This window comes from Myodes glareolus, chromosome 6 (genome assembly GCF_982192425.1).
Source record: "Myodes glareolus chromosome 6, mMyoGla1.1, whole genome shotgun sequence".
Classification (NCBI taxonomy): Eukaryota; Metazoa; Chordata; class Mammalia; order Rodentia; family Cricetidae; genus Myodes; species Myodes glareolus.
The window spans coordinates 14,117,223-14,144,185 of NC_142031.1; the positions used below are offsets into that span (position 1 = coordinate 14,117,223).

At 53.0% G+C, this 26,963-nt stretch overlaps 1 protein-coding gene across 4 annotated transcripts in view; it reads left to right on the top strand.

Moving 5' to 3' along the window:
• Arhgef10l (Rho guanine nucleotide exchange factor 10 like) overlaps positions 1–26,963 on the top strand; it is a 149,573-nt gene that overhangs the window by 25,461 nt on the left and 97,149 nt on the right. For 2 of the 4 annotated variants that reach the window (XM_087906958.1, XM_087906959.1), the window contains exon 2: positions 25,072–25,147. In XM_087906958.1, the coding sequence (XP_087763084.1) occupies positions 25,111–25,147 (37 nt within the window). In that variant the 5' untranslated portion in view covers positions 25,072–25,110. Of the gene's footprint in view, positions 1–24,989; positions 25,148–26,963 lie in introns of those variants that run through there. The other 2 variants (XM_087906957.1, XM_087906960.1) reach the window with 2 other exon arrangements.

The window sequence follows — 26,963 nt, forward strand, 5'->3', positions numbered from 1 at the left end:
TCATTCCATTTAAAAATATTTTTTTGAGATTTTATTTATTTTTAATTTATGTGTATGAGTGCTTGTCTGAAAGTATGTCTATGCACCATGTGTATTCAATGTCTGTGGGTATCAGATCCCCTATGACTGGAGTTAGAGACAGTTGTGAACCTCTAGCCCTGCCTCTCCCATTCTCTAGCCCCACCTATCCCACTCTAGCCCCTCCTTTCCTACCCTCTAGCCCCGCCTATCCCACTCTATCCCCGCCTCTCCCAGTCTCTAGCCCCGCCTCTCCCACTCTCTAGCCCAGCCTCTCCCGCACTCTAGCCCCGACCCCATCAGGTCTTGGAACTCTTCCCCGTCAACAAGTCTTTTTGTGTTCATGAGGCTCTAGAGCTGCAGGGCTTCTCAGGGCCTTTACCACAACATCATTCTACTGTGGTTTCCCTGTTCTTGGCCTCTGATGCCTCCATTCTCCACATGAGCAGCCTGGAATGTATTGCAGGACACAGAGGCTGCCCCAAATGTACATACTGGTGTACATGACTCTTCAGAACTGTTGACACCTTTAAACTCAGACACTATTGCTTGTGACATTTGGGGACATCCCTATGAGCTTTGACAATCTGGGACCAATAGAACTCTTCCTTCCAGCCTGTTTCTGCTCCTTGGTTGTTTGATGTCACTTCCCTGAACATGGGTGGGTCCTGTAACCGCAACTCCAGGTCACCTGGGAAGGCAGTCTGGCTGGGATGGCCGGGATAACCTGGCTCATGGTGGGGGCAGACGAGGAGAATAGGAAGGAGGACTCATCCAGTGATTCCTAGAAGGTTTGGATGTTGCGCCAGGAACTTTCTCATGGCGGGCCAGTTGTGTGCAAAGGCGGCAGGTGTAGGCCGATGGTCCTGAGCCCTGGAGGAGCCAGGAGCCAGAATTCTGACCTGAGTGTGTGTTAAGTGGGGCCCTAGATGACCTGCTAAGAATAATGATCCACAGACCTCTTAGGGAGGAATTGGGGGAGTTTGGGATGTGATTTTTTTGGGGGGCGGTTCTAGGGTTGGAGCCCCCAAACCCTGCTCTCATTCCCACGCTGGTGCATGCTAGCTACTGCCCTGCCATTGAGGTCATCCCCAGACCAGAATCTGCACGTGAAGCTTCTCTTGGTACTCAGGTGGGTCTGAGGCCAGCAGTTTAGGAACCAGCTTGGAGAAGGCTTTGGGACCCTCAGAGCTAGAAATGTTTGGCAGAGTGACTGTCATGTGAACGAGAGCACATTGGGGCCTGCTCTAAGCGGCCTTTCTCTGCCCCAGCTTCCTGGGACTCCTCTTGGGTATGTGCCTGGTGTGCCAACACAGTGCTGATGGCTCTGGACAGGATGCCAGTGCTTGACTTGTACCTGTAGAGATGCCTGGGTCAGCAGACCTGGTACCCGTAGAGATGCCCGGGCTAGTAGACCTTTCTGGCACCTGTAGAGATGCCTGGGCCAGCAGATCTGGCATCTATAGAGATGCCCAGGGCAGCAGACCCGGCACCTGTAGAGATGCCTGTGCCAACAGGCCTTGCTGGCACCCATAGAGATGCCCAGGCCAGCAGACCTGGTACCCGTAGAGATCCCTGGGCCAGCAGACCTTGTTGGTATCCATAGAGATGCCCAGGCCAGCAGATTTTGCTGGGACTGGATTTACAAAGCTCCCAGGTCTTTGGTTTGTTTGTTTGTCTTTCGTTTAGTAAGTATCTGTTGAGATCTGTGAAGGATAACCCAGAGAACGTGACTGTCAGGCCAGTCACAGCCTGCGGTATTGCCTACTCTGTATCTGGTGATGGAGGCGGGGTGATCACAGAGGAGGTCTAAGCTGGATGGGGAAACAGGTGTCTGCAAGATGTCTGAGTCGGACTGAAACTTGGTACACAGCTGGAATCCCTGGGCATCTGAGCTCTAGGACATTCCAGGTTGGAGTAGGACTCCAAAAACACTTCTTATAAGTTCCTGTCATTAGTTTTTTCTCTTGTCTATTCAGTTGTCTCGGCATCTATGCATCTATTTACCCATCCATCCATCCATCCATCCATCCACCCATCCACCCACCCACCTACCCATCCATCCATCCATCCATCCATCCATCCATCCATCCATTATCTACCCATCCATCCACTCACCATCAAGCCATTCATCCTTTAACCCATCCACACACCTAAACACAATCCATCCACTCACCTATCATCCCTCATCTACCCATCTTCTATCCATCCATCGCTTACCCTTCCATCAACCTACCCACACTTCCATCATCCACTGATCCATCTACCCATTCATTATGCAGTATTTCGTCCCTCCATCACACTCATTCACCTATCCACTTACCCATCCATACCCCACCCATCCACCCATCCATCCATCTATCCACCATCTAGCTGCCCATCTATCCATCTTCCATCCTCCATCTACCATCCACCCACCATCCAGCTCCTTGACCTTCCAGTGTGTGCTGAGGACCCTCTAGGATCTGGAGAGACAGCGGAAGCATAACTCCTTCCCTCTGGGAGTCAGAGAACAAAGCGAATGGCTGCAGCCCTGAATTTCAGGTGCTCAAAAGGGCAGGTGGTTGGCTCTCCTGTGGTTATTATGAGAAACTTTTAGCCTGGGCTGAGGCTCCAGAGGTAGTGGGAGGGTCCCAGGCAGACGAGGTGGGTCACAGCCTTGGGATGGAGACAGGGTCCTGCCCTTGGGAGCTGCAGCAGGTGGGCACCTTTTCCATTTCCAAGCCCAGGTTTCTTTTGCCTTCATCTTTCCACAAGGCCTGTTTCACAGGGGATGCAACAAGCAGCGGGGTCAGCAGAGGCATCAGAAGAGGGCCTCTGGGTCACACTGAGGAGCTGTAGGCTGTCACATCAGGGGAACGGTACTGGTATAGGCTGTCCTGGCTGCAAAGGCAAAACTGAGGGGTCCTAGCTTTCTTCCTCCTCAGCCCTTCCTTGGTGCTCTCATGTCCCAGGCACAGCTGGGGATATGAAATGAGTGGAGTCAATTAGAGATGGTGGCTGAGACCCTTAGCCACCTCTTCAGTCACTTCTGCCACTTGTCAGGTGTGTGCTATTGGTTAAGAGTCTCCAGCTCTCTCTGTCTCTGTCTCTGTCTCTCTCTCTTTTGTTTCTCAATTTGGGGGTAATAGCAGTTGTTGCAAGGACTGAGAGTCCTATCAATGCCCAGAGTGTAGTTATTATCCAGTAGGGTCCAGGGAAGTAAGGTTCTCTGTAGGCAGCCTGGCCTCTGTGGGCTGGCATTAATAGTATCAAAGAGGGAAGTCTGAATTCAAATCCCACCTATACCCCAGACTGACACTAAGACCTCTGCAAACGGGCTCAGTGCTCTGAGCTCAGGTTTCCCATCTGTGTCTGGGGATGACAACCCAAGAGGGCAGGGGCCTTGGAGTCTGATGACTCATCCCTCTTGTGGGTTCTCCCTGAGGCTGCTGGGAAACTCAGGTTCAAACAGGCCAAGTGAACTTTGGGTTTGGTGAGGGCCATGGGGTCATGCACTGGCCTTAGAGACTAGGGCCAGCTGTGGACTCTATAGCGTCATGTGCTCACAGCCTCAAGTCCTTTGAAATGTGCCCTTGTGTGTCAAGTGCCTAAGGTATTCACAGCAGGATGGATGCTTTCTCTGGCTGGGGGGCTGGTCTGGCTATTTCGTCTTCCCTAGGCTCACACACTATTCCTCCCTCCTTCCTTTCCTGTCTGGCCTATATTTTTAGGTTGGGTGGGGCATGCCTCTGCAAGGTTTGGGTCACTGAAGGTAAATATTAACCAATCCATCTGGCCTCCATCACAAACTTGTCTGGACTGGCTTTGGAGGACTTAGATTCTTAACCTAGTACCTGAATTACAGGCCTGCTTGGTAGGAAAGGGCAGCCGTTCTTTGCTAGGGATTGTGTCCTGACCCCAACATTCTCCAGGACTACAGCAAGAGGACAGGAGGCTAGCCCAGGGTCACACAGCAGTGGGGGTGGCCCTGTATCTAGAACCTAGGAGTGTTACCCTGCAAAGTCCCTGCTTTTCTCACTGGGACCTGGGATCATGCTTGTTCTGCCTGGCTTGTCCCAGGATGCCATGGATGGAGGAGGTGCCTGAGGTTTGCCTAGCTGCCACACTTGGTCTAGGCTGCTGCATTTCTTCTTGTGAGGTGTTGGCAAGTGTGCCCAGTATACCCTCATGATAGAACACCATGAGGTGTCTCCAGCCTAAGTTGGGACCTGGGAGTGACCCCCTGGCCAGCCAGCCAGCCAGCCAGGCATCTTTGGAAGGTCACTCACCAGGCACAATGAGGACCCAAGTGTTGAGTCTGGCCCATTTGGGAGCAGACACATACGTGCACAAGAGCCAGCATGCGGGTTGAGCCTCTGGGACCTGGGTTCCAATCTCTGAGCTTTCACTGGGCCCTTGTCACATTCAGTGTGAGGGGATCCCCTGAAATGCAAGAATACAATGCCCAAGACGGTGTGGGGACTGAGTGAGGGGTGTTCATGGGAGCAGGCAGAGTGCTTTACCCAGGCTCCCAGTGGTCACTCCCTGTGGCTGAGAGCCACCATGGGTCAGAGATAAGTGAGCCCAGTCCCCCATGGTACTGGCTGCCATAGACAGGACAGATAGGGGTCAGAATCCCCAAGAACACAAGTGACATGCCAGTACTGCTGGGAGTTGGTGGCCAAGGCATGTGACCACATCTGAGGCCCAACTGGTCCCAAAGTGGCTTGAATTAGGTTGGGCTTCCTGGCTTTCTGGCGTGACCTGGAACCAGCCCTGCGTGGAATATTCTTGGGCACATGAGTCACAAGGCTAACCTTCCTCCGTAGGGCACTCTTTATTTTACTTTCTGCAACTTCCCCCTAATATGGTCTCTTGTGACTTCTACTTTACCCTGTTGGGTGCCTTGTCTTGGAAGTCTGGCAGGCGGCGTCCCCTGGAGGATGCTGCCGAGCTATGTATGGGTCTAGGTGCTGGAAGGGTCCAAGGGCAGCCAGGTGGATGAAGTGGAGTCCATGACTCAGGGCTGTGCGTTGAGGCTGAGTATCCTGTTTTCATTGGCTTTCACAGGGAGGATGTTGCAGACCAGGCCAGGTGTGTCTTATCCCGCAGCCATGATTCCCCAGGTATAGCTGGCATCTGAGAGGAGTCTGCTGAACCAATGAGGGCCGGGACCACCTGGCAGCACCCCTCAGGGTTGGGACCAGCATGGGAAGGGAGGCAGTTAGGCTGAGACTGGCTGGCCAGGGAGAGGACGGACATGGAGAAGGTAGGACAGCTGTGGGGAGGGAGTATCCCATGCAGGAGAGATGGCCCTTGTTCCTAAGAACTTCAAAGGAGGACATGGGGCTGGTGAGTTGGGAGATGGATTATGAGTTCCCAGGGATATTGTGAGCTCTTTGGCGAAGGAGCAATTTCAGTGTTTGTGGTGGTGTGGTGAGTCACTTTGGAGATCCACCCAGGCCAGGTACAGGGCTAGGCTCCATAAGGGCCCTTGGGCCAGGGCCCTTTCTTTCCTACACATAATTATTATATCCCTAGTAACTATACAGAAGCTTGACCGTGGGACCTTCATGGATATGAGCCGAGGGAGTGAACTAGCATCTCACAGCTGCTGGGCAGGTCTTAGGTAAACTGAGGCCTGGGGAAGCTGAGCCTCACAGTGCCTGGGAAGAGATTCTGGGTTTGGAACCCACTCTGCCTGATTCTCCATTCTGTGTTTCAACCCAGCACGCCAGGCTACTTGAGGAGGAGTCCCTGTACTGACTGCCTGGGGGCCCGTGAAGGCTGGCAGAGAGTCCCGTCATTATCTAAGAACGTCCTCAGCCACACCAGGGCAGGACACACCTCAGGCCAGCCCTGTGGGGTCTTTACCTCCTGGGCAATGGCAGATCCACCTGGCTGATGCCCCTGGCTGAAACCCCGGCATCCTCAGAAGTGTGTGTGTTCGGGCTGGAGAGATGGCTCAGCGGTTAAGAGCACTGGCTGCTCTTCCAGAGGACCCCAGGTTCAACTCCCAGCACCCACATGGCAGCACACAACTGTCTGCAACTCCAGTTCCAGGGGACCTGGCACCCATGGCAAAACACCAATGTACATTAAAAAAGGGGCGGGGGAGAAGTGTGTACGCTCAGCCCCTTTCAGCTAGAATCCCATCTAGACATCCTTTGTGTGCACAGAACTGTTTTCAGGGCCCAGGCCTGGGACTCGCAGCCGAGAGTTTTCTGTTGATATAGCAGAGTACACGGAGGCACCTTGGGATTGATTTTGGCACCTGCTTCTCAGTGACCCTGGACAATCCAAACACCTGTGATCTTGGTTCTGCACCCAGGCACGGGACCTGAATCCCCTTCAGATAATATGCTTATCGCAAATTGAGGAGCAGGGCAGTTGGGTGGAGCGGTGGGAGCAAAAACGTGCAAGGACATTGATTCCCATGGCAGGGGCAGGCTACTGTCCTAGCACAGCCAGACTGCTAGGCTTACACCATGGCCCACGTGGTGGGTCATCGGCAGATACATGCTTCTCTCATGGCTCTAAATTGGTGCTTCTCAGCCTGTGGATCACAACCCCTTGGGTCTCAGATAGCTTGCATATCAAATACTTATATTACAATTCATAACAGTAGCGAAATTATAGTTATGAAGTAGCAATGAAATAATTTTATGGTTGGGGGTCGCTACAACATGAGGAACTGTATTGAAGGGTCACAGCATTGGAAAGGTTGAGAACCACTGCTCTGGAGGCTGGGAGGTTCAGTGTCAAGGTACACCTCCCATCTGGTGTCTGTGAGGGTCTGCACATCGTGGGTGGTCCCTCTTCACTCTGTCCTCCCTCAGGTGGCAAAAGGCACTTGCTGGCTCTCTGGGTCTCTTATTTTACATTTGAATATCTATTTTATTTTTAATTATCTGTATGTCTGTGGGTCTGGGGTATGAGTACATGTGTGCAAGTGCCTGAGGAGACCAGAGACATCTGATGCCCCTGGAGCTGGAGTTCCAGGCAGTCGTAAGCTACCTGAAGGGCTGGTTGATCACGGCAGCAACTGTCCTGTGTTAGGAGGCCAGGGCTACCCCGCCGTCAGGGAAGTGACCAGATACCCTTGGATCTGAGCTGTACCCCCCATAGCACCTAGACTGGACAAGCCTTTGTTGGGAGGCCAGCCTGTGCCCCATGGAGTGTTTGGGCTCCACTCACTTGGTGCCATAATCACCCTCTCTTCCGCTTAGTTGTGACATTGCCCCCTTCTCCCTCATGAGGTCCACCAACTTGCCAGGTACCGCAGCATGTGTTTGTAATCTTAGCACTTGGAAAGCTGAGGTAGAAGGGTCGAGGCAGGGTTGCTGTGAGTTGGAGGGAAGCTAGGGCTGCATAGCAAGACCGTATCTGAAACTCTCTCCTCTCCAAATGAAAACCACTGCCTTGGATGGCTCAGGAAACCTGCAAGTGTGTGAATTGAGGGGAAGGAACACAATGGACTCCAATAGTAACCCTCTCACCCCCAGGGAGGAGCAAAGAGGCAGATGAGCCCCAACCCCTGTATTTCTTCTGTGCAGACACAATATGCAAACATCTATGAGGTGAAGGGGCCTAGGCAGCCAGGGACGCCGTCCTTGGCCCCACAGGCAGCTGGAGCGCTGCCTGGTCTGTGTCCTCCCGATGCATACAGTGGGTGGCCATCAACCGAGACCTGGAGAGACCTGGAGTGCCAGGGAGGGGCCTTGGACCTGGAGAGTTGAGCTGGAGTGTCGGGCAGTTTGCTGGAGCCTCAGCAAGCCCTGGAGTACTTCTTCCCTTCCGGTTTCTGTGGACACAGGTCCAAGGCTGTGCTACCTGTCAGCATCTTCCTAGAGCCCCATGCTGTGCCTGGCCACAGGAGCCATCATCACCATAACCACCACCACCACCACCACCACCACCATAACCACCACCACCACCACCGTCATCATTATCATTATTATTTTGGTTTGATTTCTGAGACAGGGCCTCATGTAGCCCAGGCTGGTTCCTTACTTACTGTGTAGCCAAGGATGGCCTTGAATTTCTGATCATGCTGCCTCCAGCTCCCAAGGGCTGGGTTAGAGGCAGGGGCCATCACGTCTGTCTATTCTATGCTCTTTGGCACATGATCACTGGGCTGTCAGGTGGCTGAAAGACTCAGAGAGGGAGGCTGACTTTCCTGCTGTCCCTTTGAGTACACGAGGGTGCGCATGGGAGATGAGACCACTGACCTTCAGGGCCAGGTTTGAGCCTTTTGTTTGGAAGGAGATGGTGTCCCTGTCCCTGTGAGAGCTGCTGGCCATGGAGCAACCTTGGGTGGACTTGGCAGGCAGCATCCGTGTGGTGATCTGTGCATCGTCCCTCTTCCAGCATTCTTTAGTATGTAAGTTTGGCTGAGTGCTGGCAGGATATGGGGAGGGGGCCTTGCATCTCAGCTGCTCAGACCATGGGTCTCTGAGCAGGACTACTTGGGCAGGCACACATCTCTGTTAGGGATGTGTTGGTGGGTGTGCTGCCTGAAGCAACTTTGCTGGCACAAACTTTAGCAAGCCATCTCTGTATGCATGCTTGTATGAATGTGTATATGTGTTGTGTGTGCATGCATGTATACATACACATGTATGCTACATCTACATGTATATATAGAGGCTGAATGACAACTAGTGGGACTCTGTTCTTTCCTTCCATCATGTAGGTCCTGGGGATTGAACTCAGGTTCTCAGTCTTGGTGACAAGCTTCATTACCTGCTGAGCCATAATTTGACATTTAATAAGCAAGTTATTTTTCAGGCCTAACAAGGAAGTGAAGGCCTGAGTCTCCATGTCTGTGGCTCTCCCTGGGGCCGGATCTCTGGGCTCCTGTCTCTGCAGGTGATCCAGTACAACCTGTATGAGCCCAAGGAATGGAGGTCCTCTACCCTGACCCTAAGACCATAGTCATTGCTGTAGTTTGCATAATGAAAGGAAGGCCATCTTGCTGTCTTGATTGCAGTTTCTGTCCTTTCCTGTTGAGCCTCCCCACCCCTGTCCTGGAGTCACAGAAGGCTTATGGAGACTTTGGGAGAGCTGAGGTTCCCCACAGTGAGGGCTGCCGTGGGCCAGTCACTGGAGGGAGGCCTGTCCGGGCACAGAAACTTCACTATCCCAGAGAGGGCAGTGATGGGGGGTGGGGCACTCTCACCTAGGACCTAGGTAGTTGTTTATTCTTTCAACAAGTGTATAGAGCACCTACTGCATTCAGGTTCCCACCGAGGCATTTTTATATGGATGACTATTTTTATTGATTTATCAATTTATCTGCAGCGTTAGGGCTTGCCTGCAGGGCCTCCTGCAGCTCCTTTAATTCTTCCTGTGCCCTATGTGTTGAAGGCTCTTAGTGCAGGAGGAAGCCAGGATCAGATAACGGAACCGGTGTACTCCAGGGTCCTGCCCCACTCACCGGGCCACACGGAACATGTAAATTTGGCGACAGAACGCATTCTTCTAAAGAGAGTGGCCAGGGCCTGACAGTGGCACACAGGACGTTCCAAGGGTATGTGGTAGGTCTGAGGTGGCTTCAGAGCAGGAGGGATCCCGGCAACAGTGGCCTCCGTTCTCCGCTGTGCAAGCAGAGCACAGGCAGGGTGGGCTGCGGTTTAGAGCTCTGTGATTTCAGCGTAGAGAGGAGGGAAAGTGGGCCGGGGAGAGCAGGGAGCACCAACTAGGCTGTAGGCAGCCTTGCGAAGCGTGCCTCTGGATAGTCACCGCTAGTCCACCCTGCCACAGTTGATCATGAAAGAGGGGAAGTTCCCTGCCTGGGCCAAGGTTATGGACTTGATTCCGCCCCAAGACAGCAGGATTCAGGGCACAGCCTTGTCAGGGTTAAAAGTCTTCTGTACTTGACACCGCCAACCCAGCCTCCCCCGACCCTTTCCACACCCTGGGTAGACAGACCGTATCTTTTCTTGTAATCAAGTGTAAGGGGGACTGGGGAAAATGCTGACCGGACCCTGGGGCGTCTTGCCAGCTCCCGTGGACTCTGGACATTGGAAGTAGACAACCAGGTTTAGTTGTAGACTAGCTGCTGATAAGCTTGACTTTGGATGGCTCTAAGCCTCAGTTTCCTCTGTAGAATGGTGGTGCCAGGTAGAGTCTGGCTTGGGGCAGGGTCGGAGTGTCCAGGCTTCCTCCACCTCCCTCCAGAGATGCTGAGGACTGCTGAAGCCCACTCAGAGTTCTCTGGGAAGGACAGCTCCATACAGCCCACAGGTTTACATGTCTGAGAGTTCAACCAGGGCTCTTACTGAGCCAGGTGGTCCCAGGCTCTCTGAGTGCCTTAGACTTGACCTTCTGGAGGCGGCAGACTCTCCTCCCAGGTCACCCTGCCTTGGGTGGGTGAGCTAAGCTGTTTTTAACTGAGTTTTACAGAGGCGATTTCCTGCTGAGTGCTCCCTGGGGTCAGAGTTGAAGACTCCCACCCTGAGAGAAGGGGAGCTGGAGCCTGAAGCTCTAGATTAGAACCAGATCCCTTCCTGGGGGCTTCAGAGGACCTTTCACTCTCCAAGCCCAGCTTTGTCTCTTCCCTGGAAAGCTGAGTGTCCCAGTCCCCACCTTCCCTCCTGTGACTGCTGCCCACAGCGCTGACAGTGGCAACCATGGCGCTCCAGGGTCCTGGCCCTCCTCGCTGGACCACATGCTTCTGACTCACCAAAGGAAGAATGTGGTGTTTTGGGAGCGAGTTTTTAAAAATAGCCCAAGTCTTTCTCCACCCTGCCCCACCCTTCTCTCCCTAGAGAGGGCCTTAGATCTCTTTCCACACTGGTTTTGGGGTGCTGCCTTTTGCACAGCCTAGGGAATGGTGAGGGTTCTTGAGAGGTTCTCTCAGATGAAATATGTGGGTTCAGGCTAAGGCAAGAGGAGGCCTAGCCTAAGAGTGGATATCCGGTGCCTGCCTTCTTCAGGAAGCTGACCTGGGGCAAAGCAGTTTTTCCTCCCTCCCTCCCTCCCTCCCTCCCTCCCTCCCTCCCTCCCTCCCTCCCTCCTGTTGATGCAAACCCAGCAGCTCTCATCTTAAAGGGAATAAACGATAGTTTATTCTGGAGCCGTTTTGAGTGACCATAGCCTGGGAACAGAGAGTTTAAATTACCCTCAATTCTATGTCCCAGGGCGGAAGCAGTTTTATGAAGTTTTTGGAGTTTTACAGAGCAGAGAAAGTCACAAACCAAGGCAAGCTGAAAATGCATTGGTGGGTGCATCGTCAGAGAGGCGGGTTCAAAGAGTTTCCTATAGGTTCAGGATGCTATCTGAGGACATTCTTAGCTTTTGGATTGGCAGAAGCCAGTGATCTACTAAGTCAATAGATAGCAAAACGTTTTTTATCTATTGCCACAGATGTTAATTCTAACCTAGGGATCAAGGAATGATTGATTGTTTTTGGAGGACCAGACTTAGCCCAAGATAAGGTAATTAGCTTCTGGGCCTGCATCATTCCAACTCCCTCCCCCCATCTGCAATTCTAGTCCAACCGTCAGTCCCTGCAGCCAGGTGTGTCTTTCAGAAGTCTCCTTAGACTTTCCTTCCTTCCATCCATCCCTCACTCACTAGGTCCCTCTAGACCCTCTGGGTGCCAGACTGTGTTCCCCGGGTTGCAGCTAGAATGTGAAAACCAGCCAGCATGCCCTGCCTCTGTGGTGGCCACTGGCTAGGAAGGAGGAAGTGATAGAGGCACACACCTAGGTGTGAGGATTAGCTAAGTTAGCAGAATGCTGGCTTACCTGGCATGTGCAGAGCCCTGGGTTCAATCTCCAGAACCCCATAAACCAGATGTGGGGGCCCAAACCTGTAATTCCAGTATTTGGGAGGTAGAGGCAGGGGATCCGAAGTTTAAGGTCATCCTGTCTATGTAGCAAGTTCGAGACCAGTCTGGACTGCGTGAAACCCTACCTCAAAAAGGGCAAGTAAAGGGCTGGGGAGATGGCTCAGCCGTCAAGCCCTTGCTCTTCTTGCGGAGGACCCAGATTCAGTTTCCAGCATACACACTGGGCTTCTCACAGTTCAGAACTCCAATGTCCTCCAGGCGATCCAATGTCCTCTTCTGCCTCTGTGAGGAAGAGGCCCAACATCTATAGCAAAGATGTCATGAAGTAGTGAAAGGAGGGGAAGCAGGGATGAGGGCCACATTATGAGCTGTTTGCAGGGGGCAGAGGAGATGGTGAGGGAGATAACCAGGTGGATACACACAGGAAGAGCCTTCTAGGCAGAGGGAAGAGCAAGGGCCAGGGCCCTGAGGTAGATCTGTGTGCTGCTGTTTAGGGAACTGCAAGGTGGCCCTGACTTGAGTGGGGCGAGCTGTGGAGGAGACGTAGGAGTGAGGAGGGAGGAGGTGAGCGCCTCATGAGTCAAGATGTGGCAGGAACGGGGATTACTGTGGCTCCCATGCTGAGCACAGAAGCACAGGGAGGAGGGAGCTGTGGGAGACCTGTAGGGTCATAATAACAGTTCAGGTTAGTGATGCTCATGGTTTGGGCCAGGTGATGAGATGTGCTCAGGCTCTGGGCATGCCTCAAAGAAAGACAGCGAGGTTGTGAACGATAGGACAGGGAACTGGACCTGGACCCCAGGCACCGGCGGGGGCAGAGCTTCTGTTGTGGGCAGTCAAGGGAGCTGGCTACCAGAAGGAGCAGGTGGCTAGCTATCTATGGGGCTGGTCCACAGGTTGGTGTGAACTCAGTGAGGTTCAGACTTCAGTGACAACGGGAGTAAGAGTGCCTAGCAGGCAGCAGGCAAGAGGCTGGTGTGCAAGGGAAGGTCAGGCCAGGGCCATCACTGTGGAGACAGCAGCGGGTGGGATGGGGAACCACAAAGTGGGTGAGATCACTGGGGCAGAGAACAGGTAGACACTGTCTGGTTTGTGGCTGAGCCTGGGAGGATCTAGGTTTGAGGTGTGAAATGGGCCAGGGATGGGTGTGGGGTGCGGAGGAGGCTGGACAGCTGGGCAACAGTGGCTAATATCTGATATGGAGGATGGGAGCAGTGGTGTGTGGACTGAGCGTGGGGGTGGGGGGGTGGGCGGTTTGAGGTCTCTCTATTGTCTCTTGTATTCTAGGGCTTCTGGTGACCTCAGGAGCTGGCTCCTGGGGAGTGAGCAGACACCCCTTTGCAGGAGAGAGCAGGAGAGCTGCAGACAGAACCCAGCCATGTTCTTAGGAGTCTTTTTAGAGATAGACAGAGAAATGGGATGCCCATAGGGTGGGGGAAGATCCTCATCCTCATTCTTCCTTCCCTTCCTTTCTCCCTCCTTCCCATGGCAGGGTCTCATGTAGCCCAGGCTGGCCTTAAACTTGTTGTGTGACCAAGGATAAACTTGAACTTATGACCCTTTACCCTGCACCTTCCAGAGTGCTGGGACAGGCGTGCATCCTCATGCCAGGCTTTGCATGGTGCTAAAAATTGAACCCAGGACGTTGTGTTAAGATTTGAACCCATGACATTATGCATGCTCGCTGAAATGCTCGACGAGTTGCATTTTAGCTCCTGCTAAGGTTCGGTGTGTAGCTCTGGTTGGCCTCAACTTTCAGGGTAGACCAGGCTGGCTTCCAATATGTGGCAACCCTGTCCCTGTCTCCCAAGTGCTGGGGTTACAGGCATGAATCACCCTGCTTGCTAAGTCTCTGTGCTTTTACGGTGGGCAGGAACGTTGCCTTAGAGATGAGCTAAGATGTGTGCTAATGGCCTCAGTCTCAACCACAGAGAGACATCGCTGCTCCGCACCACACACTCCTTCTGCTTCCACACCCGAAGTTTTATCTCTTCCCGGTGTCAGCACAGAGGCCAGGTGAGGAGCAGGTATCTCACACTGCCCCATTGACATGCACTGACATGTGAAGTGAAGGCAGTAACAGGACAGGCAGGTACTCCTGCTCAGAGAGGTGGCAAGAGGCCCACTGGCTCTTCTGTATGTGTGTGTGCGTGCATATGCGCGTGTGTGCTTGCTTCTGTGTGTGTGTCCATGTGTGAGAGTGTGTGTTTATGTGGTATGTGAGTGTGAGAGAGTGTGTGTGTATGCGTGCATATGTGCGTGTGTGTGCATGTGTGTGCTTGTATGTGTGTGTGTAAGAGAGAGAGAGGGAGAGAGAGAGAGAGAGAGAGAGAGAGAGAGAGAGAGAGAGAGAGATGCAATGTGCTTGAAGAGGTCATTTGGGCAGTTCTCCTTCCACCTTGTTAAAACAGGGATTTTATTTTCCGAGACAGGGTTTTTCTATAGCTGGAGCCTGTCCTGGAACTAGCTCTTGTAGACCAGGCTGGTCTTGAACTCACAGAGATCTGCCTGCCTCTGTCTCCCAAGTGCTGGGATTAAAGGCGTGCTCCACCACCGCCCGGCTTAGAGCCTTGTTTTCTGTTGTAGCTCTGCATACTCCAGCATAATTGGTCCATTAGCTTCCAGGCAGTTCTCCTGTCCCTGTGTCTCATCTTGTTGTGATTACAGAGATGTCCTACTGCCCCAGGCTGTTTGTATGTGTGTCTTTCAGGGGTGGAACTCAGGCTCTCAGGCCTGCAGGGTCAACACTTTCACCTGCTGGGCCTTACTGAGCACAGTCCCAACCTGAATTCTTATCTTGCGGAGTCTCTGTGCATGACCCACATGGTCTAGAGGACTGGAGGCCACAGGAAGGGGCCCAGAAAGGAGGGTGCCTCATACTAGGTCCATACCGAGGTCTTTGCTGCCCTGCTGGGTGGGGGGTGCCATTGGACCATGGTGGTAAGGCCTGTGGGTGTGGAGGGAGGAATGATGGGCAGGTTAGTGCCCACCTGAGCGTGTGCTCAGCTCCCAGCAGTGGCTGCATGGTCCTCTTAGTGTGAGGACTGATGGTGGCCTGGACAGGTACCAGGTCAAGTTGATTCCTCTTCCCATCCCTGGGAGCATCCGCTGCTCAGTACACTTGTGCCCATTTCACTCACACAGTGGAGTCAGCCCAGCTTGTATGCGGTGCGCTCCATGGGTGCTTGGCCTCAGAGCATTCGCTGTGGCACCTGCCTGGAGGTGGGTCGCGATACCCTTCTGCCCCTGTCCAGGGGCCTGCCCGTCAGAAGTCTGGGCTAGTTCGTTCCTAACATAGAGCCTGTACCTGCACCACATGCTTGCCACCTGAGGACAGATACCTGGGGTCCTCTGCAGGCTGGGCTAACAGGAAGTAGGTATTGGGCTCATGAAAAATGCTTATGGAATGACAAAAGGGTGAGGGACTTGGGGTGCAAGGGTAGAGGTGAAGTTAACCCCTTGGAGGTCAGGGTAGGTAAATTGAAGTCAAGAGGATATTCCAAAAATTGTGATATGGTCTTAACTGTGTTGAGGCCATGTGTGGACTTTTAATGCTTCTGGCATTTTGGACTGGATGTAGTGGACATGTGTCTGTGTCTTTCCCATCCATACTCTATCGTGTCTCCTTAAGGTGCCCTCCCCTGACACCTTGGCTCTAACCTACCACCTTTCCTCTGCCCACATCTGAAGACTATCGAGTCTCAAAGATTATCATTCCCCATGTGACCCTGGCCCCAGTCCCTTGACCCGTGGTCACAAAAATGAGGGTGGCAGAACCCCTTCTTAGTCTGTCATGTGTTGCCTGGAGAGTGGCTTTCTTTTCCAGGTAGGCAAGCTGAGTTGGGCCAGGCTAGTGGAGTGATGGGGGACAAGCCCAAGTCTCAAGCTTAGCCATCTCTGCTCTCCAGGTCACAGCTTAGAATGTGGCTAGGAGCCCAGGGAGAAGCGGATGGAACAGTGCTAACTCTAGGAGGCTTTTCATATGCGCGCCAGCTTCTGATTCCCAGGCTGGCTGGACCCTGGGGACAGCAGGGTTAATGTGTCTGGGACTGGGATGGGGGAGGGTAGAGGAGGCCCAGAGCTGAGTCTGGTGCTGCCAGGCGCCTTTACTTGCTGGATCCAGCAGCTTCTCTGGACTGACTCTGGTTTCCAAGGCAACAGACCCCAGGGTCCCCTCTGGCCAGGCTGTGGGGCGGCTCCTTCCCACAGAGGCCTGGGGGTGGTGCCTCTCACCCTTCCTTGATCATTGACTGGCCTAGGAGATCTGTGGGGTGGGGTGGGGTGGGGGCGCCTACGCTGAGCTGCGACAAGCTGTCCTTTGTTCCCAGGCTGCCTTCATTGACTAAGCCTCGCCCACTGCAGGGAGGAGAGACTCCCTCCCTGCTCCCTGCAAAGAAAGGAAGTTAAGAGACAAGGACCTGAATGACCCAATGTCTGGGGACTCAGTGCCTTAGTGGCCCAAAGGGGAGGAACCAGGCCCTGCTGTCTCTTTGGTCCACTCTGCCACCCCCAGCATGTCCTTTCTTCTAACAGTGGCGGCTGAAGGACAGCCCTGCTCTCTCTTCCAGTGCTTGCAAACTCAATGACCTCTAGGCCCTGGGGACACCCTTCATCCCTCTCAGGCACTGGTTCTTCTGACCGACACTTCGGTCAGTCCTTAGCTGGAAGAAGTCCCTCTGAGGCTTTGCTTGACCATCTGTAAAATAGGATCTCCTGGGTAGGGCATTCATGAAGAACCTGCAGAGTCACCCAATGCCATCCCCGCCTTTGATGGGAGCCCCCTTAGTGTTCAGTTGCCCCCCTGGAGCCAGCTGAAGCTGGGTCCACACCCCTCTCACATAAGCGCCTCTTGGTTTCTTTTTGCCCATTTTCTTGGTTGAGCTGGTGGTCCTTGGGAGTCTCCACCAGGTAGCCCTTGGTGCTGAGGGATTTCCAAGGGCCAGGCTTTGTGTAGTAGCTGTGGTGCCCCCTCCTGGCTGGTACTCAACCCCAATTCCTGCTCAGTGCTGGCTTCCTTTACAACCTGGGTTTCTGGGCAGGGTGGAGTCCCCCCTGGGAGGGTTTTTGTGCACAGCTTCCCCTCTATCCATCTGAAACTCACCTCTTTCTACAGCTGCCCTAGCTCTGCACCCCTGTTCTCAAGCAGGGAGATGCTCTGTATTTAGTTGGGCAGCTGTTTTAGGCACTTGCTGTGGGCCACACCCTGGCTTCTGTTCCTGGCACAGCCATGAAGTGCAGCCAAGTGCATCCCAGGGCTTCTAGGCCAGTGAGCAAGACCCCTGTAATAGGGCTGTGTCACCAACCTTGTGTGCGTTCCCATGTTCTTTTGAAAATAACCTTTGGGCTTAGGACCAGTCATATCCCAAGTCAGCACCTCTGTGTGATCTTTTTAGAGAGCGCCACAGCCAGGCCCCAGAAGCCACTGTGTGAGGTGAATCAAGGGAAGGATCTCAATGGAGAAAATAAGACTGGGTTTTGATGGTTTAGTAGGGAATTGATCTAGAGAAGATTCCATCTGGAGAGAACAGACAACCTGAACAAAGGCCCAGAGATCTGAAGCAGGTTCCCACCATCCCGGGCAGCAGAATTCCAGGACCGGCCAGGAGCTGCTGAGACCAGAGGGGACAGGTGAGGGGCTAACCTGGGCTAATCTTGCTTAGAACCTGGATGAGGAAGGGACTAATTAGAGCGGGCAGTCTGTGGGACAGTCACTGGGGTGCCCGAGGTGGGAGCTAGAGAGACTCTGGTGAACAGTGGGCCCTGGGGCGAGCTTAGGTCCCATCCGTCCAAGCTCCTTACTACCCACGTCTCCATTCTTCACCCTTGTTCCCCCCCTCCCCCGCATCCAAGAGACAGACATACTGCCTCTGAGGCTGGAGTTCCTCAGTTGGGAGCCCAGGACACAGCCTGTTCCGTGTGCCTCATTCAAGGATAGCCAGAAGCTCCCTGGTGCAGACTAGGGCTGCCCCTCCCCAGCCCCTCCCGAGTACTACTCTCCCCTGTTCTTCTATGTCTGGTTTATTCTGGGAGTGTTTCCTGGGGTTCGTGAGTATGGAAGGGGAATGAGAGCTGCCCAGAGAGCTATACATACACACACACACACACACACACACACACACACACACACACACACACGTGGGAGTCTGCGTTTCTCAATGGATACCCACGCCCGACCCAGGCTGCGCGCTTCCTGAACTCGGGCCCACGAGAAGGGACATTGTCCTGAGGGTTGGGAAAGAAGACACACACACAAAGAGACCTGGCTCATCTACAAGAGTAAATGGCAACTTTATTAAACTCAAGTCAGATATTTATACCAGTGGGCAACCAGGATCAAAAAGGCAAGGCCTCCTCCCAACCAGAAGCAGGAGGAGAAGATTAAAGCTTCCCGGCCCCTCGGGCAGGGTCAGCCAGGGGAGGCAGGCTAACGGCTCACTGCTAAGACCTTGAATACAGGTGGAATCACCATAACAAAGAGAGCCAGGTTCTTGCTAAGTTATCCCCTCAAGCCAGAGCTGGAGCAGAGACTCCAGGAAGCCGGAGGTCACACGGCCCTGCGAATCGCCAGGAGAGAAGGGAAGAAACTTTGTTAGCTACACACACACACACACACACACACACACACACACACACACACACACACAGTGCCTAGGAACTTAGTTCAACTGGTGAACTGGCCACTACCAACCTAGACTTTGATCTCCTGAGGGAGGGAAAACCCCAGGGAAACCAGGCCTGGCTGATTGGATTACTAGTTGGGAGGGAAGTCATGTCTGAGTGAGCTGCTGTCGAGGGTGCTGGGTGCTTCTTCTCCGGGGTCTGGTCCCGGAGCTCCACGCCATCTGGCCATCATGCATACCCCAAAGCCCAGACTTTCTCCCCTGTCCCACTGTATCTCACCCTGTTGAGTACCACCCCAAAGAGCAGATTCCTCCACCCCCGTTCTGCATAATGTGGCAGAAAAGGGAGCAGCAGCTCTGGGGTCCACTTGCCTCTCCAGTCTCATTTTGAAAAGATGCCTGCAAAAGGGGATCTGTAATCCCACCACCCAAATATCATATGGCTGGCATCTCAGTTTTAACAGTGGCTGTGCTGACTATGGTGGAATTTCTTGTGGTCATGGAAAGATCATATCCAGCACTTCATCTTAGCTCAGGACAGCTCTTAGTTGTGGACAGGTGTTCCCTGTCATGGCTGGCACAGCCAGAGCTGAGTTTTCTGCTCAGAAGTGCCTGGCTATAGATTCCTACTTTGAGCCATGGCCTTCACAGCCATTGCCTGACTTCTGCTGCACCCACTAGGGAAGGCTCTTCCCTTTCCCTCGACTCAGTTTCCACTTCTGGGTAGCGACAGCACCACCTTGGGACCGATTTCTGATTTTTTGAGGGCCCGCTGATGATCATGGTGGGGTGAAGGCAGGAGGGTTGGAAGTTTAAGGTTATCCTGAGCTAGGTAGTAAATTTGAGACCAACCTGGGCTACGTAACATCCTGTCTCAAACAAGAAGAAAATGCTGTTGGATTGGCTGAGGGTGTATAGTGTGGTCCAGCAGTTCTGAGACCTGGGTTCTGTCCTTAGTGTTACCACCAACCAGAGAAAGTGTGGGTGGTTTTCATAGTGTGGATGGCCGCGTTTTCTTTCCCTCCTCAGTACTCACTGCAGAGGGGCTGAGGGCCACCAACACAGGCAGTGAAAGGAAGACCCTCCTACCACATCTGCCTGCTTGTCAGGCTTTGTTTCTTTTCTTTTCTTTTCTTTTTTCTTTTTTCCTTTTTCCCTGACATAGGGTTTCTCCATGTAGCTATGGCTGTCCTGGAACTTGCTTTGGAGATTAGGCTGGCCTTGAATTTACAGAGATCCACCTGCTTCTGCCTCCCCAGTGCTGGGATTAAAGGCATGCACCACTATCATCTGGCTGTATGTTGCGGTTTTATCCTGGCTCTGCCTGCCCGGCCCCTTTTCTCTTTGTACTGCTAATATACAGTAGGGGTGCTGAGGTTGGGGCTCGGTGCACAATCCTTGCCAGGCCTGTGCGAAGCCCTGGGCTCAGCCCTCAACCTTGCATGACCTGAATGTGTACACATCTGTAATCCCAGCACGCGGGAGGTGAGCACAGAGGAGCAGAAATTCAGAGTCTGCCTTGGCTACAGAGGGCCAGCCTGTTCTATCTATATGAAACTTTGCCTCTAAACAAAAACCAAACCAAACAAAACAAAAACACAAGCCACGCAGTGGTGCATGCCTTTAATCCCAGTGCTTGGGAAACAGGTAGGCAGATCTCTGTGAGTTTGAGGCCAGCCTGGTCTACAAGAGCTAGTTCCAGGACAGGTTCCAAAGCTACAGAGAAACCCTGTCTCAAAAAACAAAAACAAAAACAAAAACAAAACACAAGTAAACAAACAAAAAGCCAGATGGTGGTGTTGCACACCTTTAATCCCAGCACTCGGGAGGCAGAGGCAGGCGGATCTCTGTGAGTTCTGAGGCCAGCCTGGTCTATAAGAGCTAGTTCCAGGACATGCTCCAAAGCCACAGAGAAACCCTGTCTCGAAAAACCAGCCAACCAACCAACCAAACAAACAAACAAAAACAAAAACAAAACAAAACAAAAAACCAAAAAAAAAAAAAAACATGAGAGGAAGAAGAAATGTAGCGAAGGCTCTGGGATGGCTGGACCTCTGTGTTCTCCCACCACTTCCAGATGTCTGTTACGTCTTCTTCTTCTTCATGAGAGCCCTTCATACTACCTCACAGCACCACACCGCAATCATCTGAGCTACAGCTCGCTTTGTGGAAGCTTCCAGAACGTGCATAGCGCAGGGAAAGCTTACTAAGCATCAGGCACCCAGCCAAGCAGCTCTTGTCATCCTCATCTACCTTCTAGTTGGTTCCTCTGGGTTGCGGCCTTGAGGCCTCTGGGCAGGCGTGTGCATGCCCACTGCACAGAAGCGAAGCCCAGAGCTGCGAGAGGCGAGGAGAGGCCGTGGCCACACAAAGAGGGGCCAGCCCAGCCTCCACAAAGATCCCAGCACTCCAGGATGCTGCCCCAGATCCTCAGGACTGCAAATGCTGAGATTTGGGTCCCCTGGACCCCTGTGGTATGAAATCCTGAGAGTCTTGTTTACTGCCTCTCATTGTGGGGTGACTGTCTGGGGACAGGTGTGTTGGCACTCAGTCCTTCCAAGGTTCTGGTTGACCTCAGCCATCCTGCAGAAGGTCCTGTGGGAGAGGTCCTAGATCCTCATTTTGTAGATGTGGACATCAGGGCTCTGCTGAGCTGGGCTGTCTGTGGTCATATGGGACTCTAGCTTGGGTCCCAACTCTGAAACAAACTCCTTGTCACAGACTATGTCTTATGTGTTAGCAAAAGGAAGACCGACTAATAGGGACTGGTATCCCTGATTCCTCTTTCAAAGTTCTACCTATGTCCTCTGTCTTTCTTGTTGCCCACCAGGGCCTGTAGAAGGGGCTATGGGCAGCTTCAAGGCAGCCCCCATATCTTTTGGAGACTTTTGTGAAGTGGCAGCCATAGGCCTGTGGGTGTGACAGGACTCACTAACATATGTCCTTGCCTGGAGGAGTTTCCAGGGATGCCAGTCAGCCTGGATCAGGTGCTTCCAGAGTCCAATCCCGACATCCAGGGCAGCAGTGTAGCAGGGGCCTGGCATCAGAGCCCCATACTATGTCCTGCTCTGCCATTTGCTCCCCTTGGCTGTGTGACCTCGGGCAAATCTTTAACCTCTCTGACCTGCCCTCTCTGTAAAAGATGGTGAGGGAAAGCACTATAGAAAACTTTCTGTTCCATACGTACTGATGCGTGCATTCCTGTCTAGAGAAACTTAGGCTCCGAAGGATGAGCAGGTGGGGAGGATGTAGGACTTCTGAGCCTGGAGAGGAAGGTCTCTGCTGTCACTATCAAGCATCTTTGTGAGGCTGAGTGATGATGCCTTTGTTTTTCTTTCTGTGAAATGGGCATTTGTTTTTCTGCCTTTGAGTCCCAGTGCTCACAAGGGAGAGCTGAGGGGTCGAGTCCACCAGGAGTCCTGCAAGACAGCTATGTGGCTGTACGCCTATCTTCAGTTTGTCAGTGGGGTGACATCAGTCCCTTCCTGGGTATTTATCTTTATAGACTTGTGTTTTTAGGGGTGAACCCTGAAGACTGTGAACTCATCTCCCCAAGGCCCAGCTGGGGTCAGGGCAGGGAAGACGATGCTTAATACCGACTTGGTCATAAAACCAAGAGACTGGGGCAGCTTCTGCCTGTGCAGCCAGGGGTGATTATGACTTTTGAGTGTCTTGGGGGCTGTCTAGGGCGAGTCCAGCGCTGCTGTGTGCTGTTGGAGAAGAGTGGTTGGGCTAGGAAATAACTCAGTATGTCAGAGCACTTGCTGAGCGAGCATGAGGACCTGAGTTCAAGTCTTCAGTGCCATACAAAGCCAGGTGTGGCCACGGGCTTGCCTGTAACTCCAGCACTCTGTGTGTGTGTGCCGGGTGGGGGGTGGGGGGTGGGGGTGTCATTCAAAGCTAGATGTGGCCACGGGCTTGCCTGTAACTTCAGCACTCTGTGTGTGTGTATAGGGGAGGAGGTGTCATACAAAGCCAGATGTGACCACGGGTTTGCCTGTAACTAACTCCAGCACTTTGTATATGTGTGTGTCGGGGTGGGGGTGTCGTACAAAGCCAGATGTGGCCACGGGCTTGCCTATAACTCCAGCACTCTGTGTGTGTGTGTCGGGGTGAGGTGGAGAAGATAGGAAGATTGCTGGACACACACACACACACACACACACACACACACACATACACACAATTAAAAGTAATGTTTATTTCAAGTGAGTCTGAGCTGGGGAGATAGCATGGTGGCAGAGTGCTTGTCTAGCACACATGAGCCCCTGGGTTCTATACCCAGTGTCAGAAAGCAAACAAACCCATTTCCGCATGCACTGTTCTGAAATCAATAAGAATTAAACCAAAACCAAAACCAAGCTGTGATAACAGTGATAAGAGGGGTCACATACAAGGCCCTGGGTTCTATACCCAGTGTCAGAAAGCAAACAAACCCATTTCCTCAAGCACATACTGTTCTGAAATCAGCAAGGATGTAACCAAAACCAAACAGTGACAGTGCAGGGTTCTGTGTGCTTCTGTGTGAACAGACTGAGAGGTGTACAGTGGTCCCGTGTGTGCACGGACTGTGCTCCAAGATCCTCAGTGATAGTATTCAACACTGTGCACGCTTTGAAAGCAGGCCTGGCATGAAGCTCAGACCCCAGACAGCATAACACGCTAATGATGACAAGCAGTAAGGAGGTTGAACAGCGGTGGCAGCCCTCTGAATAAAAGCTACGGTTAGTGGAGGTAGGCTCTCACCCCTCCGGTTCCCTCAGGGCATCCTGCTCTCCCTCTGGTGGTGAAGGGAGATGCCCAGTGCCCCCGTGATGAGGTGAAATGAGGCAGGAGATGTGGGTGTGCAGTAGAGCATTAGGCTGTGGTCAGGGGAACAATGACAGAGCCATGGTGACATGCTTGACTTGGGGATGGCTGAACTAGAAGACAGCATTATGAGTAAGGGGGGAGGGGACAGCGGAATAAACTTGTGGCAGCCGGTGAATATGTTAGATTGCTCTAGAAGTCGTTTCATTTTTTTTTTTTTTATTTTTTGTCTTTGTGCTTTGTTTTTTGAGACAGGGTTTCTCTGGGTAGCCCTGGCTATCCTAGAACTTGCTCTGTAGATCCGCCTGGCCTCGAACTCATGGAGATCCGCCTGCTTCTGCCTTCCGAGTGCTGGGATTAAAGGCGTGCGCCACCACATCCGGATAAAATCTCTTAAGAAACTAACATTAGCTGTTTCTGGGATTTTGGAACCTGGAGTATAAGGGAGATTGTGTGTGTGCGTGTGTTTGTGTGTGTTTGTGCGCGCGTGCGCATGCGCACATGCACACGCGCACGTGCACATGTATGCATGAGCACACACATGCTTACTTGTGCACATGTGCGCCTGGTGCCCACAGAATCCAGAAGAGGGCATCAGATCCCCTAGAACTGTAATTATAGACAGTTGTGAGCTACCATGTGGATGCAGAAAAGCAAACCTGGGTTCTTTGCAAGAGCAACCAGTGCTCTCGACCACTGAGTCATTTCTCCAGCCCCATAAAGATTCCGTAAGGAGCACAGACATATATGTCGTTGGTTTGAATCTGCGCCTTCCTGACTGTGTGATCTTGGGGGAGTTGTAGGCACACTCTGAACCTCATTTTCTCATTGTACGTATCGTTCTCCCTGGGGCTGGTTATGGGCCTAGAGTGGCCTCCGAACAGCAGGTGCTCCGTGAATGTCACTGTCATCGTTTTTTTGTTGTTGTTGTCGTCATCCTTACACATTCCATTTTTATTCGGTCAGTTAGTTAGTGGAAATAAAAGGAAAGCAGGTCCCAGCCAGCTGGTGACAGGGTCAGGCGGCTGGACAGAGTTCTCTGCTCCTTCTTCAGACCTGAGTCCCTCGCTGTAGGGAGATCTAGAGGGGCAGCTGCCAGATCAGAGGTTCGGGGTACGTCTCCCTGCTCTGTAAGGGACACCGGGCAAGGTTGCTCCGAGCCTGGGGAACCTTCCCGTCGTGCTTGGCCCTGCTGTATGTGTGAGCTCCACGAGACAGGAGTGGCCTCTGCCACCTGGGCAGAAAGCTGCTCCAACTTGGGACATTTTGGATTCTGTCCCCATCCGGGGCCATCTACCTCTCTGTAGCCCTTTGACTTCTACAGCCGTATTCCCAAGCTGGTGGCTGCTTGCCAGCAGGACAACACCATAGGGCAGGACAGTGAGAGATCAAGAGAGAGAATAGCTTTTTAGCAGGTTTCAGGAGGGGTCCGGTGAGACGTTAGACCGTGGGAGCCTGTGGTGATGGGGACCCCATGAGGAGGAAGTGTCCAGACATGTCCGTGATAGTCCAGTCCAGGGCAACACTGTTTCTGAAACCTGGAGAACTTGGTGCTCAAGTGTGACTCCAGGCCTGGGCTAGAGGACATGGGAGGGACCCTCTAGAGGGGCCCCTTGACAGTGGGCTAAGGCATACTGTGACTGTGGTGAATTCTGGGACGATGGGGCTATTCTGCTTTGCAGCTGCAGGTTTTTCTGTAAGTTAATGATTTATGCTGGGTGGAGGCTGGGCTTAACTGGGGCTGCTGGGAAGAGTGTGAGCGGGGCTGGGCCGGAGCACGACTTCCAAGCCAGGCTCCCTTGCTGTGGTGGCTATCTGACCGAGTCTCTGGCCTTCTTTCCACAGGCGAGCAGTGAGGACGGTGCTAGCGTGAGCTGGACTCTGATGGCTTCCTCGAGCCCTCCTGCACAGCCTGCCGTAGGTACTGTACCCCAGGGGCCCGGGGACGCGGGCGAGCTGTGCTGGCTTTGGGCAGACTGTGTTCTGCTGGCTATGTGCCCTGTGTCTCCATCTGCTTTGGGTTCCCTGTTCACAAGATGGAGTCCTGTCTTTAGAGTAAATGCCAGGCATCTCCTGATGTTTTACCTGTTCACCCAAGATCCCTTGCAGAGACGGGCAGTTTGGGGACTGGGACTGAGAGACCCTGGGGGCTGAGGTGGGTCAGTTGCAGGTGCAAATGGGGACTGAAGGGAAGGGTTTGACTCTAAGGACGGATCATAGAGGTAGCTCAGTCTTGACCAATTTATGAAAAGAAGGAAAAAAAAGGAATGTATTTACCCAACAAAACCACTTGTTGATCTAGAATTCAACCCAGCTTCCTGTGTTTTATTTGGCATCCCCTTCAGTGGGGCCCCAGTTACCGCAGAGTGGCATCTATGGTTGTCTTACCCACAAGCCCAGCTTCCTGTCTTCTTGTCTCCCTCTGCCCCCCCCCCCCAACTCCCCAGAGAGGGACGAGAATAAATCTGCTACCAGCCAGAGCCCCTCCATTACTGACCTGGTCTGAGTTTGGATCCTGACCCTGCCACCACTTACACTGTAAGCTCAGTGATGGGACTTGGTGTCTCTGCAGCTCAGTGTCCTTGTCCTTAAACCTGGGGTAATAATGACACCCTCTTCTGTGCTGTTGCAAGGTTTAAACATACCGAAAGAACTGTGTGTGGCAACCAATGCTCCCTGAATGGGAGTGTGTGTCACTGAAGGGCGTGGCAAACCTGTGTGGGTCGCTTTTGAGTGCCTACGCCCTGGTGGGGCCCAAAGATGGGTCTCTTACCCTCTGGAATGTTCCCTTGTGAAGTACAAGGAATCCACTAGTTTGTGGTTCCGCCCAGCGGACTGCTTTCTAGTAGCAATATGGCTTCTCAGTGTTCTGCCTGGTAGACTCACTTAGGTTGGCTCTCTTGAGGCCTGGGTGTGCCTGTCAAGAGCATGAGTGACTGACACCTGTCATGCCACCTGTCCAGATGGTTGGGAAGGGTTGGGCGTCCAATCACCACAATCACCATTGGCTGATCCAATCACCATTGGATCTTCCCTCTGATGAGGAGCAGCCTGGGGTTGCCCGGGGTAGAGGGGAGGGCAGCCAGTTGGGAGGGGATCTTTTCTGTGCCAGGGGCCTTGGGTCCCTCTGGCTCCTGCTGCTGGGTCCCCGGCTCTCTTTTTTCTACCCCGAAGGGAAGTGAGAATGAAATCAGAGCAGACCGTCCAGAGCCTCTGTTCTAAGGTTTTGACTGACAGCTGACTCCGGGTTCTCCTGTCACCTGTTGGGCTGGTCCCTTGCCTGTGTCTGATTTTTAGTTCCTGAGGAAGGGATGCCCTCAGACACCTGGCCCATGCTGACCCACCCATGGTTCATGTCTGTGGTGTACTGGGGGTCATTTGCTTTGTGTCACTGACTCTTGCTGCACCGGCGAGCCACATCCATTCCCCATCCAAACATGTCACATGATTCTTCTTTCTGAGGGCAGCCTTATGCATGGTCCTTTCCAAGGCCTGGTAAGCACTAGCTGACTCCTCTTTGGGCATGACCTTGTCTCTCCTAGTGCTTCCTTCCCCACCCACCCAGGGTCCTCTGTGAGTGCTAAGACCTCAGCTAGTGTCTTAACTTTGCTACAATCCCTGGCTCAGGGCTGCCAGGAGCAGCTGATTGGACTCATGGTAACACAAATGAGAATAGCTTGATACTCTTCAGGGAAGGAAGTGCAGAAGTGATCTGGATCCCCAATACTTCATGGGGA